The sequence below is a fragment of the Balaenoptera ricei genome, chromosome 3, assembly GCF_028023285.1.
Source record: "Balaenoptera ricei isolate mBalRic1 chromosome 3, mBalRic1.hap2, whole genome shotgun sequence".
NCBI classification, from domain to species: domain Eukaryota; kingdom Metazoa; phylum Chordata; class Mammalia; order Artiodactyla; family Balaenopteridae; genus Balaenoptera; species Balaenoptera ricei.
Window position 1 is genome coordinate 28,854,646 of NC_082641.1, and position 17,800 is coordinate 28,872,445.

The following is a 17,800-nucleotide window of genomic DNA, read 5'->3' on the forward strand; positions in this document are numbered from 1 at the left end:
TCCTGTTCTCTTATCCAGATCCAGCTCAAGTTCTTCTGCCCAGCAGCAATCTTCCCAGAACAAACTACCCCAAACTCACATCCTAGACTTTATTTACCCGTTAATTATAGGTTACATTATTTGGATTATAACTTTATATATTTACTCAACTTGTCACATCAGTATATTATCTCTGTGATTATAAGTACCGAAACATCAGACAGTCTTTATACTTGTTTAAAAACACAGCAGAATGACTCTCTTAGACATAATGAATGTTACTACATCTTTACCAGACATATTTCCTCATTGTTACATCTTGAAACCAAAAAATGAGGTCATACTTTTTATTTATATCTCCAGTGCTCATTTTCTAAGCCCTATCCCAAGGACTGTGAAAAATCCATCTCTACCTTGTATTCCACTTGCAAAGAAACCACAAGAATCCAGGAAGAATGCTTGAATATTCCACAAATCTGCCTGGTGGTTGTTTAGCCCCTTCTGCCAACAATGTGAACTTCAAATGAATCATCTGTGACCTTGGAAAATCAGGTCACAATGTACAGTCCTATAACTCTTTTCCAGGCTATTTTTCTCTCCTGGCACCAATCCACCATAGGCATGAATTCAGATCTCTCCTTTCATTCCCACTTAAATCCAGGTGATGGTTTTTAACAACTCTTCTCTCAACACTTGGAGAAGGAGTTTCACAGAGGACTGCTTATCCTGCTACTAGTCTTGGCTACTCTTTTGAGGCTCATAATCTGAGTATCTCAGCCCAACTCCCTCCACAGGGAAGTCCAGCCCACCCAGCCCGAAGTCCAGCCCTACAATTGCCTCAGCCCGATAGTAAATGATGCCTCCTCTTCTACAGCCTATGGTTCAAAGCTTGTTTATTGACAAAGAGGACATCAGGGAAGAAAAGAAACATCATTCCCACTCCAAGGTGAGTTCTTCCCTCTTTGGGTCCAAAGTTATCACAGTGGTTGGCATCAGAGGGAACGGAAGAGTGTAGGGAGTAAGGGGGGGAGACCTGGATCTTGCACTCGCAAATGGCATCAAACTTAGGCTTTTGCATCATCTCAGTCTTTACTTACATTAAAATACCAAATTTTTAAATAGTAAATATGTAAATTATAACAATATTATTTTGTAATTTGTTTTTGGCATGTTTTCGTTATAGTACCTATCATTATGTAACTATATCTATATCTGTATTTATCTATATTAGGAGCCTTAGGAAAATATTGGAGGAGTCCCAGGCCTCTCTTGATCTGTGAAGGACCCCAGGTAATAGTATATCAATATTTTCTGTATTTAGTGAAAATATTTATCACATTCTTCAAGGTCTAAGTCCTAGTAAACATATGCTCAACTTTTCTTTTTAATATTTTCTATTTGTCTCTATTATCCACATTCAGCTTGGTGGAGATAGTTCCAGTTTTCTCCAAGAGAGCCAATTTTTAAAATAGATAATACAATTAAAATGTTCATTATGATAACTTCCTCCAAAAAAAAGTCATAGAAACTTCATCTTAAGAAACTGACTTTCCTGTACCACCCATGTTGGCTCAGGTCTTCTTTTCTATGCTCTGTCTCCTTGAATGATTTCATCTGTCCTTATAGCTTTAAAGACCAGTCCAGTCCTAATTTGCAAGCTCCACATACCCATGTTTTCAACTGCCTGTTTGACTTCTCCAACTGGAGGTCAAAAAGGCAATATGTCCATAAGAAATCTCTTGATCTTCTACCAAAGTCTTTCATTTTCCAGTCTTTCCATCACACTAAATGTCTGTTAACCACCCAAGATGAGGTCATATTGGAAACTACTTTTCCTCTCACTTCTAACCCCTTCCAACCCATCATCATTACCACATCCTGGTGATTCTACTCTCCAAATAAAAATTCAAGTCAGGACTTCTCTCCACCTCCACAGTCACCACCCTTAAGCTGGACTGAATGTTTATGTCCCACCAAAATTCATGGGTTGAAATCCTAACCCTCAATATAATGGTATTAGAAGGTGGGAACTCTGAGAGGTGATTAGGTCATGAGGGTAGAGCCTCTTGCCCCTACTGCAATGGAGGACCCAACATAGAAGAATAGAAGATGACCTTCTATGAACTAGGCCTTCACCAGACACCAAATCTGCCAGTACCTTAATCTTGGACTTCCCAGAATCTGGAACTATAAGAAATAAGTGTTTGTTGTTTAATTGACCTGGTCTCTGGTGTTTTTGTTATAGCAGCCTGAATCGACTAAGGCAAGCTGCCACCACCTCCCACCTAGACTGTTGCAGTAGTCTTTTTCCAGGCTCTCAGTTTGCACCCTTCATGCCTTATAACTGTTTTACCAATCAGTATGGTCTTTATAATGTGTGAACTGGATTGCATAATTCCCCTGCTGTCCTGATTTGGACTCCCCCCAAATCAGATCCAGAACCAAAAATTCTAGTGAAAGTAGTTTATTTGGAAGGAGATCCTTGAAAACACTGAAAGTTAAGTGTGATAGGGAAGGCAAGAAACCCAATAAGCATGTATTGTCAAACAAGTTGCCACTCTGCCAGCTAAAGCTTATCTCTAAACTCTGGGGAATAAGTTAAAACGCATAATCAGAGTTACTCTGACAAAGGGACAAGGAAGCTGGGGTATTTATACACCAACCTCCATCAGTCATTTGTTGTAGGCTCCTCTGAGAGGTGAGAGTGGGAGATTAAGTCCCCACCACCTATAGGCAGCCCCACAAACAAGCAAAGCAGCTTCAGAGAAAGGCCACTGGGAAAGAGTCACAGGAGCTGGTATTTGAGGGTCAAGTTGGCAACTAGGGAAATGGCATGTGAGGAGGGGAGATGGGCAGGGCACCAACAGCATCTCTAAGCCTACTTAAATCCCTCCAGTAGCATGCTCTTGAGTTTCGAATGAAATCCAAACTCTCAATCATGGTCTCCTAGGCTCTGTGTGATCTGACACTTGCTCGTCCTGGTCTCATCACGTGCCATTCCTTCCAGCGTGGTCTCCCACACAGGGTCAACATTGGTTCTTTGCTCTTCGCCTGCTGGAACAACCTACCTAAATCTGTTGGCCAGCTAGTCTTTGGAGTTGGAGTAAGAGGACTTTCAACCACCTCCAGACATATTACCCTGCTGTCTTCCTTTTTAAAACAAATATTCTCTTCTGGAACACATGAAAACAAACTTGAGTCCACGTCTGTCTCTCTCTGCCTCCGATATCGCCATTGAGAGGCCTGCAGGAGAAGATGACACCTTTTGGCATGGAGCTGCATATGTGGCTGGCCGATGGCTCAAAAAAGTTGAAGGAAGAGATCTGGTGGGCATTGCAGGAGCTGTGACCCCAGCTGCTGCCCAGCGTCAAAGAGGTGAGCCAGCAGATCACTGAAAATGTGGGCAAGACGCAGCAGTGCCTGTTGTCCTAAGTGGAAATAGCTGCTGCTTCACTTTCACCTCTGCGTCTTTGAAATCCTTGATGATAACACTTATTTCTTCAGGTAGGTGGTATGGTTTTGGTTTACTATTTTGGTAGGTAGAAGCAGTTCTAGTAGCTTCTACTTGGTCTTTCCTACCTTAGTAACAAAGATAATTATTAATTCCAATGGAGACAAAAAGTTGTGAAAGAAAAGAATAACAATCATATACTATATATGGCTCAATTGTTAACGTTTACATAGTCATTACAGTGAAAATGCTGGGGTCGGATCTTTCAAAAGTACAATATAACTAAACTGGGGGGTGTCAGAATGTTGGGAGAAGTGGAAGGAGAGGATGTGTGAAAAAAAAGCTAAACTTTCACCTTCCATGGTAGGGAGTAAAATATTAATGCCTACAATGAAAAAATAAAATACCAATATAAGCATTTCAACCAGAGTTATGCAGTATATAGCAAAAGAATCAGTTAAAAGATTTGAATGTGCCTCTGGGCAAAAGAAATATGGAGGGTCCAGCTGTAGGGGACCTGCAATTTTTTATAATAAGCCCTACGGAACTACATATCTTACTCTTAACAAATGATTCCCATTTTATTGGTGTAAGGTCGGCACTGGGCATCAATATTTTTAAGTGGTTTTAATGTGCAGGTGGCTTTATAGATGGAGGTCTAGCTTAGATAAAAATGAAAGGTTTTTTAAATAAATCAATTCCCTTGAGTTAGACTTGGATATTCTATAGGAGTAGATAGTTAGGGGAAACTTGTAAGTTACCTTTTAAGGAATTGCCTTAGTAGGAAGATTGCATCTGAATGCAGAGTCCAATCAATAGGTGTGTCCTGTGCCCATACATGTGAAAAGTCTGAGCTCAGCACTAAGGGCAAACAACGCTGATGATGATACACGCTCTGCCCTGCCAGGCTGACACTCTTAAACAAGATGAGAAATATTCAGAAAGCCGCAGCACTTGATGGGGAGGCATGCCTTAAGAGATGCGCTGATAGAGGGTTCTATGATAATTGAGAGGGGAAAAGATCGATACCTATTCCTCAGAGAATTCAGAAAGCTTCCCCCCAGACAGTAACCTTTTGCCAGTAATATTAAACAGTGTAAGTAACATAGAAATATGTTGAAGTGGGGGAAGAGAGAGATGAGAATAGAGGAAGAACTCACACAAGAACATTGTTAGCAAAGGTACTAACTTGGGAAAACAGACTGGCACGTGTGGCTCCTCAGTAACAAAACTTGACAAACAATTAGATTAATGGGGCAGGGGGAGGGGTAACAGCTGGTTTAAAACCAACTAAAAAAGCCCCTCTTTTAATTTTTCCATAAGGTTGATCCTTATGGATCCACATACAATTTGACAACATTGTCAATTTTCCAAATTTTACGTTGGGAATGTATATGGTAAGATTTTGGTAATATTTTAACAGTATACCTAAATGATATTTGACCATGACTGATATGCCTCTCTCTTTGAATATTTTAGATGCTGGTTGAGAAAAACATGGCCCTTGCCTTTAAGAAAAATGGTCTAAAATATCTTAAGGTCATACTGAAAAAGAACTTATTTGAAAAGGGATTTTTTTCTTCCATGACACAGACTTAATTGATACTATAAATTCCTGCTCACAATGTGTGCTTCATTTTCAGAGAACAGATTTGGAAATGAAGAGCCTTCTAGGCTCGGAAGCACTCTGGCAGCATTCTCTGGGAGTCACACTTGGGAAGAGCCTCTCCTAGGGGCTCAGTCTGAGTCCTGCTGCCGAGTACTCAAGGCCTGGCAGACCTCAGGAGCACATGGTCCCCTCTGTCCTACAGTGAAGAAAATATCACTATTGGGCCTAAATGTGATTTTAAGGAAACTTGTTGAGACCCCCTTCTCTTCCTTTGCTTCCAATCCTAGTATGTGATCAACCACCAGTGGACATTAATATTTCTTTGGGACTTAAATTTTTTCACATGGAGAGACAGAAAAGGAATAGAAGTTAATCCAGATGTTCCCAAACTTGGTGGAAAATTAGTATCACCTGGAAGAATGTTTTTTTTTTTAAACACTTTTTTTTTTTTTTTAATTTTTATTTATTTATTTATTTATTTATGGCTGTGTTGGGTCTTCGTTTCTGTGCGAGGGCTTTCTCTAGTTGTGGCAAGCGGGGGCCACTCTTCATCGCGGTGCGTGGGCCTCTCACTATCGCGGCCTCTCTTGTTGCGGAGCACAGGCTCCAGACGCGCAGGCTCAGTAGTTGTGGCTCACGGGCCCAGTTGCTCCGTGGCATGTGGGATCTTCCCAGACCAGGGCTCGAACCCGTGTCCCCTGCATTGGCAGGCAGATTCTCAACCACTGCGCCACCAGGGAAGCCCTGGAAGAATGTTTTTAAAATGTAGATTGTTGGACCCCTTTCTGACTCCACTGAGAATTAGAATCTCTGTGGCCGCATGGGGCTGGGAGGAGAGCAGCAACTTATATTTTAGCAAGCTCCCCAGCTGACTCAGATGTCACCTGCTCAGCACCTATCCTCAGAATATTTGAAAACCACAATTCCTCCCATGTACATACTAGGAAACCGGGGCAAAAGGCTTTCAGGGTATGCCCTAAGGTTCCTTGTTTTTCAACAGCACCTTGAAATATCTTTTAAACTTTTTTTAAATAAAGGAGAGGAGAGCACCAGAATCACAACTGACTGCTGGACCATCATTGACAGGAAGACCCTGGACTTCACCAAGGAGGATACCCCACGTCCAAGGACAGAGGAGAAGCCACAGTGAGACGGTAGGAGGGGCGCAAGCAGAGTAAAATCAAACCCCGTAACTGCTGGGTGGGTGACTCACAGACTGGCGAACACTTATACCACAGAAGTCCACCCACTGGAGTAAAGGTTCTGAGCCCCACGTCAGGCTTCCCAACCTGGGGGTCAGGCAACGGGAGGAGGAATTCCTAGAGAATCAGACTTTGAAGCCTAGTGGGAATTGGATTGCAGGACTTTGACGGGACTGGGGTAAACAGAGACCCCACTCTTGGAGGGCACACACAAAGTAATGTGTGCATCAGGACCCAGGGGAAGGAGCAGTGAGCCTGGGGGAGACTGAACCAGACCTACCTGCTGGTGTTGGGGGGTCTCCTGCAGAGGCGAGTGGTGGCTCTGTTTCACCGTGGGGATAAGGACACTGGCAGCAGAGGTTCTGGGAAGTTCTCCTTGGCGTGAGCCCTCCCAGAGTCTGCCATTAACCCCACCAAAGAGCACGGGTAGGCTCCAGTGTTGGGTTGCCTCAGGCAAAACAGCCAACAGGGAGGGAACCCAGCCCCACCCATCAACAGTCAAGTGGATTAAGGTTTTACTGAGCTCTGACCGCCACAGCAACAGGGAGGGAACCCAGCCCCACCCATCAACAGTCAAGTGGATTAAGGTTTTACTGAGCTCTGACCGCCACAGCAACAGTCAGCTCTACCCACCACCAGAGCCTCCCATCAAGCCTCTTAGATAGCCTCAACCACCAGAGGGCAGACAACAGAAGCAAGAAAAACTATAATCCTGCAGCCTGTGGACCAAAAACCACAGTTACAGAAAGATAGAGAAGATGAAAAGGCAGAGGGCTATGTACCAGATGAAGGAACAAGAAAAAACCCCAGAAAAACAACTAAATGAAGTGGAGATAGGCAACCTTCCAGAAAAAGAATTCAGAATAATGATAGTGAAGATGATCCAGGACCTCGGAATAAGAATGGAGGCAAAGATTGAGAAGATGCAAGAAATGATTAACAAAGACCTAGAAGAATTAAAGAACAAACAAACAGAGATGACCAATACAATAACTGAAATGAAAACTACACTAGAAGGAATCAATAGCAGAATAACTGAGGCAGAAGAACGGATAAGTGACCTGGAAGACAGAATGATGGAATTCACTGCTGCGGAACAGACTAAAGAAAAAAGAATGAAAAGAAATGAAGACAGCCTAAGAGACCTCTGGGATAACATTAAACGCAACAACATTCGCATTATAGGGGTCCCAGAAGGAGAAGAGAGAGAGAAAGGACCAGAGAAAATATTTGAAGAGATTATAGTCGAAAACTTCCCTAACATGGGAAAGGAAATAGCCACCCAAGTCCAGGAAGCGCAGAGAGTCCCATACAGGATAAACCCAAGGAGAAACACGCCGAGACACATAGTAATCAAAGTGGCAAAAATTAAAGACAAAGAAAAATTATTGAAAGCAGCAAGGGAAAAACGACAAATAACATACAAGGGAACTCCCATAAGGTTAACAGCTGATTTCTCAGCAGAAACTCTGCAAGCCAGAAGGGAGTGGCATGATATACTTAAAGTGATGAAAGGGAAGAACCTACAACCAAGATTACTCTACCCGGCAAGGATCTCATTTAGATTTGATGGAGAAATCAAAAGCTTTACAGACAAGCAAAAGCTAAGAGAATTCAGCACCACCAAACCAGCTCTACAACAAATGCTAAAGGAACTTCTCTAAGTGGGAAACACAAGAGAAGAAAAGGACCTACAAAAACAAACCCAAAACAATTAAGAAAATGGTCATAGGAACATACATATCGATAATTACCTTAAACGTGAATGGATTAAATGCCCCAACCAAAAGACATAGACTGGCTGAATGGATACAAAAACAAGACCCATATATATGCTGTCTACAAGAGACCCACTTTAGACCTAGGGACACATACAGACTGAAAGTGATGGGATGGAAAAAGATATTCCATGCAAATGGAAATCAAAAGAAAGCTGGAGTAGCTATACTCATATCAGATAAAATAGACTTTAAATTAAAGAATGTTACAAGAGACAAGGAAGGACACTACATAATGATCCAGGGATCAATCCAAGAAGAAGATATAACAATTATAAATATATATGCACCCAACATAGGAGCACCCCAATACATAAGGCAACTGCTAACAGCTATAAAAGAGGAAATCGACAGTAACACAATAATAGTGGGGGACTTTAACACCTCACTTACACCAATGGACAGATCATCCAAAATGAAAATAAATAAGGAAACAGAAGCTTTAAATGACACAATAGACCAGATAGATTTAATTGATATATATCGGACATTCCATCCAAAAACAGCAGATTACACGTTCTTCTCAAGTGCGCACGGAACATTCTCTAAGATAGATCACATCTTGGGTCACAAATCAAGCCTCAGTAAATTTAAGAAAATTGAAATCATATCAAGCATCTTTTCTGACCGCAACGCTATGAGATTAGAAATGAATTACAGGGAAAAAAACGTAAAAAGGACAAACACATGGAGGCTAAACAATACGTTACTAAATAACCAAGAGATCACTGAAGAAATCAAAGAGGAAATCAAAAAATACCTAGAGACAAATGACAATGAAAACACGACGACCCAAAACCTATGGGATGCAGCAAAAGCAGTTCTAAGAGGGAAGTTTATAGCTATACAAGCCTACCTAAAGAAACAAGAAAAAGCTCAAGTAAACAATCTAACCTTACACTTAAAGAAACTAGAGAAAGAAGAACAAACAAAACCCAAAGTTAGCAGAAGGAAAGAAATCATAAAGATCAGAGCAGAAATAAATGAAATAGAAACAAAGAAAACAATAGCAAAGATCAATAAAACTAAAAGTTGGTTCTTTGAGAAGATAAACAAAATTGATAAACCATTAGCCAGACTCATCAAGAAAAAGAGGGAGAGGACTCAAATCAATAAAATCAGAGATGAAAGAGGAGAAGTTACAACAGACACTGCAGAGATACAAAGCATCCTAAGAGACTACTACAAGCAACTTTATGCCAATAAAATGGACAACCTGGAAGAAATGGACAAATTCTTAGAAAGGTATAACCTTCCAAGACTGAACCAGGAAGAAATAGAAAATATGAACAGACCAATCACAAGTAATGAAATTGAAACTGTGATTAAAAATCTTCCAACAAACAAAAGTCCAGGACCAGATGGCTTCACAGGTGAATTCTATCAAACATTTAGAGAAGAGCTAACACCCATCCTTCTCAAACTCTTCCAAAAAATTGCAGAGGAAGGAACACTCCCAAACTCATTCTATGAGGCCACCATCACCCTGATACCAAAACCAGACAAAGACACTACAAAAAAAGAAAATTACAGACCAATATCACTGATGAATATAGATGCAAAAATCCTCAACAAAATACTAGCAAACAGAATCCAACAACACATTAAAAGGATCATACACCACGATCAAGTGGGATTTATCCCAGGGATGCAAGGATTCTTCAATATACGCAAATCAATCAATGTGATACACCATATTAACAAATTGAAGAATAAAAACCATATGATCATCTCAATAGATGCAGAAAAAGCTTTTGACAAAATTCAACACCCATTTCTGATAAAAACTCTCCAGAAAGTGGGCATAGAGGGAACCTACCTCAACATAATAAAGGCCATATATGACAAACCCACAGCAAACATCATTCTCAATGGTGAAAAACTGAAAGCATTTCCTCTAAGATCAGGAACGAGACAAGGATGTCCACTCTCACCACTATTATTCAACATAGTTTTGGAAGTCCTAGCCACGGCAATCAGAGAAGAAAAAGAAATAAAAGGAATACAAATTGGAAAAGAAGAAGTAAAACTGTCACTGTTTGCGGATGACATGATACTATACATAGAGAATCCTAAAACTGCCACCAGAAAACTGCTAGAGCTAATTAATGAATATGGTAAAGTTGCAGGATACAAAATTAATGCACAGAAATCTCTTGCATTCCTATACACTAATGATGAAAAATCTGAAAGAGAAATTATGGAAACACTCCCATTTACCATTGCAACAAAAAGAATAAAATACCTAGGAATAAACCTACCTAGGGAGACAAAAGACCTGTATGCAGAAAACTATAAGACACTGATGAAAGAAATTAAAGATGATACCAACAGATGGAGAGATATACCATGTTCTTGGATTGGAAGAATCAACATTGTGAAAATGAGTATACTACCCAAAGCAATCTACAGATTCAATGCAATCCCTATCAAATTACCAATGGCATTTTTTACGGAGCTAGAACAAATCATCTTAAAATTTGTATGGAGACACAAAAGACCCCGAATAGGCAAAGCAGTCTTGAGGCAAAAAAATGGAGCTGGAGGAATCAGACTCCCTGACTTCAGACTATACTACAAAGCTACAGTAATCAAGACAATATGGTACTGGCACAAAAACAGAAACATAGATCAATGGAACAAGATAGAAAGCCCAGAGATTAACCCACGCACCTATGGTCAACTAATCTATGACAAGGGAGGCAAAGATATACAATGGAGAAAAGACAGTCTCTTCAATAAGTGGTGCTGGGAAAACTGGACAGCTACATGTAAAAGAATGAAATTAGAATACTCCCTAACACCATACACAAAAATAAACTCAAAATGGATTAGAGACCTAAATATAAGACTGGACACTATAAAACTCTTAGAGGAAAACATAGGAAGAACACTCTTTGACATAAATCACAGCAAGATCTTTTTTGATCCACCTCCTAGAGTAATGGAAATAAAAACAAAAATAAACAAATGGGACCTAATGAAACTTCAAAGCTTTTGCACAGCAAAGGAAACCATAAACAAGACGAAAAGACAACCCTCAGAATGGGAGAAAATATTTGCAAATGAATCAACGGACAAAGGATTAATCTCCAAAATATATAAACAGCTCATTCAGCTCAATATCAAAGAAACAAACACCCCAATCCAAAAATGGGCAGAAGACCTAAATAGACATTTCTCCAAAGAAGACATACAGATGGCCACGAAGCACATGAAAAGATGCTCAACATCACTAATTATTAGAGAAATGCAAATCAAAACTACAATGAGGTATCACCTCACTCCTGTTAGAATGGGCATCATCAGAAAATCTACAAACAACAAATGCTGGAGAGGGTGTGGTGAAAAGGGAACCCTCTTGCACTGTTGGTGGGAATGTAAATTGATACAGCCACTATGGAGAACAATATGGAGGTTCCTTAAAAAACTAAAAATAGAATTACCATATGACCCAGCAATCCCACTACTGGGCATATACCCAGAGAAAACCGTAATTCAAAAAGACACATGCACCCGAATGTTCATTGCAGCACTATTTACAATAGCCAGGTCATGGAAGCAACCTAAATGCCCATCAACAGACGAATGGATAAAGAAGATGTGGTACATATATACAATGGAATATTACTCAGCCATAAAAAGGAACGAAATTGAGTCATTTGTTGAGACGTGGATGGATCTAGAGACTGTCATACAGAGTGAAGTAAGTCAGAAAGAGAAAAACAAATATCGTATATTAATGCATGTATGCGGAACCTAGAAAAATGGTACAGATGAGCCAGTTTGCAGGGCAGAAGTTGAGACACAGATGTAGAGAATGGACATATGGACACCAAGGGGGGAAAACTGCGGTGGGGTGGGGATGGTGGTGTGCTGAATTGGGCGATTGGGATTGACATGTATACACTGATGTGTATAAAACTGATGCCTAATAAGAACCTGCAGTATAAAAAAACAAACAAAACAACTAATACTAAACTTTCATTGGGTTATTTGTATGGAAACATGTTAATATAAATGTTTCAGACATTACATGAAATTTCTAAAAATCTTATATTTGTATTTGTATGGAAATATGTATGGAAATATGTTAATATAAATGTTTCAGACATTACATGAAATTTCTAAAAATCATATTTGTATTTGTATGGAAATATGTATGGAAATATGTTAATATAAATGTTTCAGACATTACATGAAATTTCTAAAAATCTTATATTTGTACTTGTATGGAAATATGTATGGAAATATGTTAATATAAATGTTTCAGACATTACATGAAATTTCTAAAAATCTTATATGTTCTGGTATAATGTTATAAGTAATAATCCTATTTATTACTTTAAAATGTATATCTCAGAAATAACTAATTTTCTTGTCAACTGCATTATTATGAACTGTCATCAAATCTTTAACCGTGGTCATTTTTAAGTCTTTTGTCATTTACAGACAGTTCTGGGTGTACTCTGATGATTTTGCAAATATGTTCCTATAAAAGGGTTTCATCTTCAAGAAATACATGGAAAAGACTCTGACAAGTACAGGTTTCTGGTAACGGACTGTACTGCTGAACTGAATGAATAAGCATTTTCAGAACTCTAATGAAAAACTGATGAACTCATAAAAGTGCTAACAAAAGATCAAGATGAAAAAAAAAAAATTAATTACATGGGACTGAGTGAACTGATGAGGATGAGTATAATTTTTGTGACTTTCTGTCTGAATTTAAAAAAAAAAAAAAAAATTCCACAAGGACTCAGAGGCAAAGAATATACAAATCAATTTTCACTGCAAAGTAAAGGAGCTGTTACAGTGGAGGATTACTGGACTGAATGTCAATACTATGACATAGTATGAGTGTGTTTCATGTTTGGTAATTGCAATCATTGTTGCTTTTGTTGTGGTCATCCATGTACAATGCTTGGTGTCAGTCGATTTATCTCTTGTAAAAATAAAATACAGTGTGTGTGTGTGTGAAAAAAAAAAAAAAAAAAAAGAAACGAAGACCCAACACAGCCAAAAATAAATTAATTAATTAAATTAAAAAAAAAAAAAATAAAGGAGAAATAAAAATCTGATGGAGAAAGAGAGAGTAAAAATTTGCGTGAAAAGTAAACTTGAAGATGAGGCTACTAAAGCAGGGATAAGAGATGTACACAGAAGCGACCTGTGTATCGGTCCCGCGCAGAGCTGAGTTTCTCCAGATCAGAACTTCTCAAAGGAAGTGGTTTGGTTTGGTTTTGTTTTTATTAAAGCCTTGGCGCCCTCTAGCGGGTAAACGGAGTAGACCAGAGACTATCGTGAAGCGTGTTCTCCGGAGCTGTGTTCCCGCTTTGGAATCAAGATTGTTTCCGTTTCCCTTCATATGTTTTGGGTACCGCGTTTCTTTTCCACTATGCTTTTTCTATTACCTCTGCTTTAAAGTCACAAACTCTTTACCTCTGTAAGTAAAGTCACGAGCTCGGCAAGAGTGAGGACAGTTACGCGTAAGATACTTTTGTTTCAGTTTAGCCCCGGACAGTGAGGAAAACATTTCGAATTTCTTAAGTTTATCCTAAGAAATGTACATTTTACACCAGAGTGGTTGATCTGGCATTTAAATAAACTGCAATTTAAGAAGTAGTTCAAATGGTTTATGTTGGTTCCCCTTGCCCAAAGGAACTTAAAAGATTCCTTAGAATTTACTTCCACTGGTCTGAAAAAAAAAAAATCACTGGTTAAGAGTTCTGATTATAATAGTAGTGGAAATAGGGGGCTGGTGGCCAAAAAACAGCCCTATGAAATCCTCTATTCCAACTGCATCAAGGTAGAGTGCGGTTGTATATGAGTAAACAATCTGTTGAAGAGCTCCGGGCTGAGAGCTAAACATCTAATGTCTGTGAAGTCGGCGCACCAATTACATGCTCTGCTTCGCTTCAGTTCTCAGAATACACCAAAGCAGAGGGCAAAACTCTGAACCCAGAGTTTTGTTATGTGAAGACGCTTTGAGAATCCTGACAGTCACAGACACCAATTAAAGTGGTCAGCTAATTCATAAGGGGAAGTGGAGCTGGCGTTTGTGTATTCAGGAAGAGCCCTCATCTGATTTAACGTCTGGGCATGAAAAAAGAGGCCACTATCATTGCTTTTAAAAAGAAAAATGGGCAGAAGATTGTGCATTTGGGAGTGAGAAAGAAAAAATTCTAATAGTTATGTTTGAGAATAAGAAAGGAAAAGCGATCGCAAATCAAAGCCGACTTTCTCCAGCAACATAGGGAAATAAAGGGTTAGGGCCATTTCCTTTTGAAACTGAAGAGGAAAAGGGAAATTGGCCGCTGGGCTCTTCGCGCCGCGCACCTCTCCCCGCTCCCCCGCGGCGGGCGCGGCGAAGTTCAGCACCTCGGAAAGCGCCCCCTCTCCCGGCGCGGGGGTTACGCAGGCTCCTTGGGAGCCCGCGGCCTCGGTTTGGCGGGTGGGAATGCAACTCGCGGGAACGCTGCGGGCAACTCCCTGGGAGCTGACAACAGCGGAGAGACGGAGACGCGAAGCAGCGAGGGCAGCATCGAAAGCCCTCCAGAGAGTCAGAGCGAGGTACAGAACTCTGTTCAGAAACGTCGTCCGCGCAGCTGCGGAGGAAAGCGACAAAGGTATTTGAAAGAGAAGGAGAGAGCCCCCAATAGCGGCCTTGAGCAGCAGGGCGGGTATGCGCTAGTGACCAAGTGACAGCGGGAAACGCAGGGGGCAAAGTCTGACTCTTACAGTAGGGACCAGGAGACTGCCACCTTGGCCGGAGAACCTTTAGACGCCGACCGCTCGCCTTAGATGCTGTGCTCCTCTGCTCTCGAATTCCCCTTCCGAACAGACGCTCAGCGCAACTCTCGCGCCCAAGGCCAAGCTCCGCTCGCCGGGGACGCGCCTGGCGCCCTGGTCCTAGGCGCTCTCTTCCGCGGCTGCTTTGAAAGCCCCCAGGCACGCCGGAACCCCGGGAGAGCTGGACTCCCTTAGGGCTTATCTCCCGAAACCTGACCTAGAGGCACCTGCGCAGGCAGGTGGCCGCTGCAGCCGCGAAAGCCACCATGAATAAGGCGGCTGGCGGGGACGAGCTCGCAGAACTCTTCAGTCTGATCCCGGACCTTCCGCAGGTGACCAACACTAGCGGCAACGCGTCGCTGCAGCTCCAGGACTTGTCGTGGGAGCTGGGGCTAGAGTTGCCGGCCGGCGCGGCGCCAGGGCATCCCCCCGGCGGCGGGGCAGAGAGCGCGGACGCCGAGGCCCGGGTGAGGACCCTCATCAGCGTGGTGTACTGGGTGCTTTGCGCGTTGGGGCTGACGGGCAACCTGCTGGTGCTCTACCTGATGAAGAGTAGGCAGGGCTGGCGCCAGTCCTCCATCAACCTCTTCGTCACCAACCTGGCGCTGACGGACTTTCAGTTCGTGCTCACCCTGCCCTTCTGGGCTGTGGAAAACTCCCTCGACTTCAGACGGCCTTTTGGCAAGGCCACGTGTAAGATCGTATCCACAGTGACGTCCGTGAACATGTACGCCAGCGTCTTCTTTCTCACCTCCATGAGCGTGGCGCGCTACCCTCGGTGGCCTTGGCTCTTAAGAGCCACCGGACCCGAGGGCACGGCCGGGGCGACTGCTGCGGCCGGAGCCTGGGGGACAGCTGCCGCTTCTGGGCCAAAACACCGTGCGTGTTGATCTGGGCCTCGGCCGCGCTGCCCAAAGCCATCTTCTCCACCACGATCGAGGTGATGGGCGAGGAGCTGTGCCTGGTGCGCTTCCCGGGCAAGTTGCTGGGCCGCGACAGGCAGTTCCGGCTGGGCCTCCACCACGTGCAGAAGGTGCTGCCGGGCTCCGTGCCGCCGCTGGGCATCATCAGCCTGTGCTATCCGCTGCTGGTGCGCTTCACCTGCGACCACCGCGTGGCAGGGACCGAAGTAGGAGCCTCAGCAGCCGGGGCAGGCCTGGCCAGAGCCAGCGCCCGGAGACTCTTCCAAGGCCACCAAATCAGTGACCATCGTGGTCCTATCCTTCGTCCTGTGTTGGCTGCCTAATCAGGCACTCGCCACCTGGAGCATCCTCATCGAGCTCAACGCGGTGCCCTTCAGCCAAGAGTACTTCCTGTGCCAGGTATACGCGTTGCCGGCGAGCGTGTGCCTGGCGCACTCCAACAGCTGTCTCAACCCCATCCTCTACTGCCTCGTGCGCCGTGAGTTCCGCAAAGCGCTCGAGAATCTATTGTGACGCCTCGCGTCGCCTTCTCTCACTAGCATGGGCCCTTTCGCCGCCGCCAACAGGCCGCGGAGCCCGACATGCTCTACTATCCGCCCGGCGTGGTGGTCTACAGCGGGGGGGCGCTACGACCTGCTGCCCAGCAGCTCCGCCTACTGATGCAGGCTGAGGCCCGGGGTACGCAGAAACTGCCAAGTGGCCTTCCCTCGGCGGAAAAGAGTAGAGCGGATTAGGGGTTGCTGGGGGCCCCCGGATCAAGAGGTAGGAGGGACGAAGAGAGAGAGAAGCACAAAAGAGCAGCCTACGAAGAGGCCGGGGGACCTTGTCCGGAGAGGGGAGGCTGCGAACCCAGGTGGAGAGAGGAAGGTGGCAAAGTGGCCGAGACCAGCCTCAACGGACCGAGCCACCAGCCTCCGTCCCCCTTGTCTCCACGCACACCCCTTCCTCTCCTTATGCTGTCAACGCTGGGCAGTGTGGGGCGCCCAGAAGCGGGAAAAGGCATCGGGAATGTAAAGCAGTTCGGGGACAAGGAAGAGGGCCTCAGCCAAATGGCGCGCAGACAACTGAGCGCACTTATTCCAGCGACTCCCCCCACCCCCGCCCCGGCTCTTGAAAGGGACCTCAAGGTGCATCCATTCGGGTGAGCCACTCACAAAACCTTTGCACCTTGGCTCCGGGACTGCCCGGGCGCGAAGGTCTGATTTGCTGCTTGGCTGAGCGGAGAGCCTAGAGTATGGGACCAGGAAACTTCTTCGGAGTGGGAAGACAGCAGTGACAATCTTGTTCGGCCCTCCGGAGAAGTGCACCGCGAGAGAGCCACCTCCCCCTCCCGTGGGGCGTATGGTTTATCACTTGGGATGCGGAGAGCGGACACACGCGGAGCCCGACTGAGACCCTGCACGGCCTCTGCGCTCACAGGTCGCCGAGACCAAAACCCTCCGGCGTGCGTGTGAGAGCCCCTTCGCGGGGCAGTGGAGTCTCTGCGGGAGGGAGCGGGGCTCCCTTAGTTCGAGGGGCTGAATAGAGAGACCTCTTCAGGCTACGACCCCTAAAGGAGAAAGGGGGCTCTCTGGGTCCCCCAGCAGCGACTGCGCCGTGCGCTGGAAGCGGGGCGTCTGGGTTCCCCTGAGAGCCGTGTGGGTACCTGGAGACACTCCTTGCGTTCGGGGCTGCGCGCTGCAAGTGAGCTGTGCCCAGGAGCAACTTGAACAGGTCTGAGTAGACACGTTACTGGGACTGGACTCTTCTGCAGCCTCTCCCTCCTCACTCTTTGGGAATCGGAAGGCCGGTTTTATTGAGGCTCTGGACAAGCGAGTAGGGGGATCGTTCGGCCACGTTTTTCGTTGGCTTAGATGGAAGATTAAGAGATGCTGTAGAAATGTGGTTCCTGAAACCCAAATTCCTGGAAGCTGGAGTCTGATCTTTCAAGGGGGAGTTGTGGGGTGGGAAGGGGAATGGGAGACTCAAGTAAAATCTGTCCTAAAGGGAAAAGAGTACTGAGAGTCTGTTTTGAGGGGATCGCCAGGATTTCAGGTGTGGGGTTTCTTATTATTCATAACGTCGAG

At 44.0% G+C, this 17,800-nt stretch overlaps 1 protein-coding gene across 1 annotated transcript; it reads left to right on the forward strand.

Annotated features, from left to right (window-relative positions):
- Positions 1-835: 835 nt before the first annotated feature.
- On the forward strand, positions 836-16,394 carry RXFP3 (relaxin family peptide receptor 3). The gene is given in 7 exon segments (XM_059919067.1): positions 836-925; positions 14,317-14,712; positions 15,033-15,582; positions 15,585-15,994; positions 15,996-16,302; positions 16,305-16,351; positions 16,353-16,394. Coding segments are annotated over 7 exon segments (1,842 nt in total).
- The last annotated feature ends 1,406 nt before the right edge of the window (positions 16,395-17,800 follow it).